This window comes from Antrostomus carolinensis, unplaced genomic scaffold (assembly GCF_000700745.2).
Source record: "Antrostomus carolinensis isolate BGI_N321 unplaced genomic scaffold, ASM70074v2 scaffold25857, whole genome shotgun sequence".
NCBI classification, from domain to species: Eukaryota; Metazoa; Chordata; class Aves; order Caprimulgiformes; family Caprimulgidae; genus Antrostomus; species Antrostomus carolinensis.
In genome coordinates this window covers 14,637-19,393 of record NW_010327002.1, presented here as the reverse complement: position 1 = coordinate 19,393, position 4,757 = coordinate 14,637, and the positions used below count along the sequence as shown (strand labels likewise).

At 39.8% G+C, this 4,757-nt stretch overlaps 1 protein-coding gene across 1 annotated transcript; it reads left to right on the top strand.

The window, feature by feature from the left end:
• The first annotated feature begins 118 nt into the window (after positions 1-118).
• On the top strand, positions 119-4,208 carry LOC104527934 (bone morphogenetic protein 7). The gene is made up of 4 exons (XM_010171783.2): positions 119-232; positions 990-1,106; positions 1,908-2,109; positions 3,766-4,208. Exons 1-4 carry the CDS (start codon positions 134-136, stop codon positions 4,206-4,208), a joined length of 861 nt encoding a protein of 286 aa, XP_010170085.2. The 5' UTR covers positions 119-133.
• Positions 4,209-4,757: the final 549 nt, after the last annotated feature.

Sequence of the window (4,757 nt, the reverse complement as noted above, 5' to 3'; positions counted from 1 at the left end):
GGGTTTGAGCCGGCCTGGGCTACGGCAAACGCCGGGGTGCGGCTTGTTCTGCGGGGTCTTGCGCGGTTCCTAAAGAAAGGGGTCTCTTCCAGTTCATGTGGACCAGCACCACTTCTTCTTCGACATCAGTGCGATGGAGAGGAGCGAGCAGATGCTGAAAGCCGAGTTCAGGGTCTTCAAGCTGAAGAGGACACATGTGCCTAGAAGGTCTGACGTGAAACATTTTTGCAAAGTAAGTGGGGAAATAATATGTTAGTTAAGGACTTAATCTTGCTTTGACTGCTTACTGAAAGTGAGGAGTACAACCGCTTACCACGTAATCCTGCTTTATTCTTATTTTATTGTCATCCTTACTTTTTCTTTGCCTCCATCATGCAAAGAAGTAGATGCAAGGTCTTGGCTTTGACAGTATGCTGTCCATGGTGCACCATGGCAGTGAGCTGTTCCTAAAAATACCTATGTCAGCCTATCTCAAACTATACCGTGCTTTTCTGGGGTTTGAAATGTTTTGAAATTCAAATCGAATTTTAGCCACTCTAAAAATAATATTAGCAATCTGGGATCCGTAGAAAAACAGGGCAGGTGAGGACTCTGGTGCTGATTGTACCTGTTCCTTTGGCAAGAGGCAGGATCAGACTTTTTGCAAACCCGAAGGCAAGAATGTGGAGGGGCAGAAGACTTTGATAGTATCAGATGTTCAAAAAAGAAAGAAAAGGTATGATAATGATATTTTTCTGTAGTATCAAAACAGTCCAGTAACAGTATCAAACAGTTCAGTATGCTGCCTCTGAACACATCTCGAAGTAGTTGTATTTACTGATACTTGTTTTTCTGTTAAACTGTCCAAAAAACTATTTTTTTCCTTGGTTTGGAATGATAATACAGTTTTTCCATCTGTGATGTGGCAGAAATGTGCATAATCTTTATCCTCCTTGTTTTGCTAGAACAATTGTTTTCACTTATTGTTTTGTTGTATTGTTCTCATTAAGGTGGAAGTCTATGAGCTCTTGGAGGGTGGAAGTCAGACACAAAAAAAACATCTCATTGCATCAAGATTATTATCCCTGTACACAGAAGGCTGGGAAGCATTCAACGTCACACAGACAGTAAGCAGAGAATTCTGACTTCATTTTCATTCTAAATCCCCATTTAATTTCCTCTTCAGACTTCTTTATTTGTTAGTTTCAAGATTTGTTTTGTAGCTATCCTTAAACTAACAGTATGTGAATACCTTTCCATAGCAAAAAAAACCCCAAACATGGTTTAAAACATGCAGTTTCTTGAGTTTAAATCTGTACTCTCAGACAATGTTTTCTGTTGTCAAAGTTTTATGATCACTCTGAAAGGCTTGTTTGGATGATTCATTGAGTTCCATCTTAAGTCATGACAGCCCTGCTTGCGAATGGCCTAGCCTTATCTATTAGACTTTAATTATAACAATTAGATAAAGTAAATTTGCTTGATTACGAGTTAATTTCTTCACATTCCATGTTTATTATATTTAAATGAGTTTTAATGGTATAGCAAGTGTGAAGAGTTCATATCACTCTGTTATTGTGATTGCCATGAAAAATAAATTCCTGGCTAAAATCAGAGGATTTATTTTAATGTTAACTTCAACTCCTAGACTTGTCTATTCACTAGTAAATTCTCTGAAATTAATTAGCTTCCTGTAAATGTACCTTTGGGGAATGCGTATCGTATTTTGTATTTTTAAATGTTGAATTACTGGTTTAAATATTAAACTCACTTGAGTCTCAGCTGTACCTCACTTCTGTCATAATATATGTTCTTACGCTCTCATACTTTGTTACCTGTTCCCTTTTCCTAATGTAAACGTTGCTTAATCATAATGCTGTAATAAAAATATCGAAACAATGTCTTTTTCATTTCCCTTTCATTACCAGGTTTCCAAGTGGGTTGGAAACAGCAGCTCCAACCATGGCTTTTTGATAACTACAACACGTGTATTCAACAATAGAATTGAGCACGACCTGGTTAAGTTTGCCAAGAGCCAGGGCCCTTCACAGGAGAGCAGAAATGCTCTCCTGGTCCTCTTCACCAACAGTAACAAACGGAGGTCTTCCAGTTTTGTACCCTCTTCCACAAGTAAGTTCATAGACAGCAGCAGCTGTTGTAGAATATGAACTCCCTGCTCATCTACTCTTACCTTCTACTGCCTCATGTGTAGCTGCTCTCAGCATTTACGTGCGATGTTGAACAGGTTTGAAGTTCAGCTTTGTCACTGACCAGTTTGCTTTGATAGTTCTTGGTCACCCAGCATCTTTGTTTCCAGTGTCCCCAAAGAAATTGTTTGCAGGAAATATTCACAAAGCCTAGGGGGAGTCTGGTTTATTTTGTTTGTAAAGGGATGAGACTTCTATTTTTTTTTTTTTTTTTAATTACTATTTATATTATCTTTGTAGTGGTGAAGTTTGTGTGAAAATTGTAGATTTGGTTTAGGCTTTTTAGACTCAGCGACCTGGAAAACTTTGTGAAAATGCTGGTAAAGCAACTCTTGAGTAGAGTTATTAAGTGTAGTTTTCAAGAGTGGAAAAGGTTGTTAAATAAGCAATTTAAACCTCTCCATTCTTGGGTTGGATTTTAAGCACCTATTTAGCTTCAGTGACTAATTAGCATTGTGACTAAAGTCTCCTTTCATCAAAGAAAACACCCTCCTCCCTTAAATTACAAAACACAGTGTCTTACCTCTCCCACTGGTCTTCCAGTAAAACCAGCTAAGGCTGGATTTTACAGCCAGATAAATGCAAAGAGTGAAAGCTGGGAGGAGAGGCAAAAAATTATTCTGGTGTAATTTTGTGGGGTTTTCTGGTAAATTATTGCATTTGCACCTCAGAAAGCAACCGAGTAGGACTTGCATCAGTATTAAGAACTGGGTGGTAAAATTGATTAAAAACGAAAATGAGACTGGTCTTTTTATTTTCATTTTCCAAAGAAAATTATTGTAGTGAAATCCTAGATCCCAATTTAATAAGCATCGAGTTCTGTATGGGATACTGTACCAGGATTGAGATATTGATTCCTGTTTCTCAGTGAAGAAACCCCCTAGACCTGCGTGTTGCTTGTCAGTGAATCTATGTAGGTTGTTCTTCTGCCAACCTGTGTGTCGGTGGTTTTCAGCCTGTGCACATAGATCTTAAGGTCTTCATGAACATTTATTTAAGGTTTCTCAGAAAACACCTTAAGAAAGCAAACCAATTGTCAGTAAACTTAATTCTCCAGCAGAGTTCTAAAAACATGATGGTAATTCTTTCAGATCTAAATTTAAAAATATATATATATTCTACAGGAGCATACTCTGTTTTGCAAGTGTATGGGTAGAGTTCCTGGAAGGAGAATACCGGAGGGAGAAGGTGGCTGTGATCCCCCTCTGTTAGCACTGCTCATCCTGCTGTGTGTTGTAGGAGTGGCTATATAAAGGCCATTAATGCCATTCTGACCAGATTCAGCCCTGAAAAGGGCGTGTAGAGTTCACAGAACTATTTCGTTTATCACTGGGCTTTTTTCTTTTATATTTCTACTGAGCTGGGGCCACAAAGTGAAACACAAGATTTGGCACTTTTTGAAATATGGCTGTAAAGGTAATTGAATACACACCCTTTCTGGTCCTTTCACAGTTTAAGTGTCATTTTAAAATCTAGACTTTGATGTAGAATTATGGAATAGAGTTCTGTGCAGAATATTGTACTTAGAAAATTAATTTATTTTGAGAAGGACTAACACACAGCTTCCTTTCAGAATCAGGGATGAACCCTGCCAAAAATGATGCTTCCCATGTGCCTCATGAAACTCAGGTCATCAAAAGCAGCAATACAGGCACAAGCAGGAGACCTCGAGCTGCTGCAGTCCCTTCTGCCAAAAGCCAAGTAGCAGCATGTCACCGAAGGGAACTCTACGTTGACTTCCGTGCTATTGGCTGGTCAGGATGGATTATTTATCCCAGTGGGTACAATGCATTTTACTGCAGAGGATCCTGTCTCTTCCCCTTGGGGGAAAATCTAAATGCAACAAACCATGCTACAGTTCAGTCCATAGTCCATACACTTAAACTGTCTCAAGATGTCAGCACGCCTTGCTGTGTGCCAGATGAATTGAAGTCCCTCAATCTTCTCTACTTTGATGACAAAGAGAACGTGGTCCTTAAAAATTACAAAGACATGGTGGCAACAAGGTGTGGTTGTCATTAGCAGGGACTTTTTTTGTCTGCATTTGGCATGCACCTGGATTCAGTTCCCCATTTACCACTGAAGATACCAAGGGAGATGGCATTTCAGATTACTGGGCAGGAGAACCAGAAACTCAGCTGTGCTTCAGATCCTTCTCCCCTCACCATGGCTGTGTGGAAACGTGTTTAAGGCTGGCTTTCAAAGAGCTGTGGGAGAGTGTGCTGACCTGCATGGGGAGAGCTTTGAGTGCCTTTACACCAGAGGAAACCATTAAAAACAGGAACTTGGTACATGAGGAAGTTGAAACACATTAAGATGAGTGTTCAAATTAAGGTCATTCTGTATATTGAGGCTCAGAATTTCTAAAGATGTAAGGAGCACGGCATCCTGACTCAATCCAGGACAGGCGTGCGGGTCTTTAGTAACACAACCTTATTCAATTTTGACTGCAAGATCCAGTGGGGATGTATGCTCCTACATAGAACTTTCAGGGTGTGTGTTTGTCCAGAGCTAATCTCAGAGGCTTCTACCATCATTCTCTTCCACCATGGTCTGCTGAGGCTGTGTGGC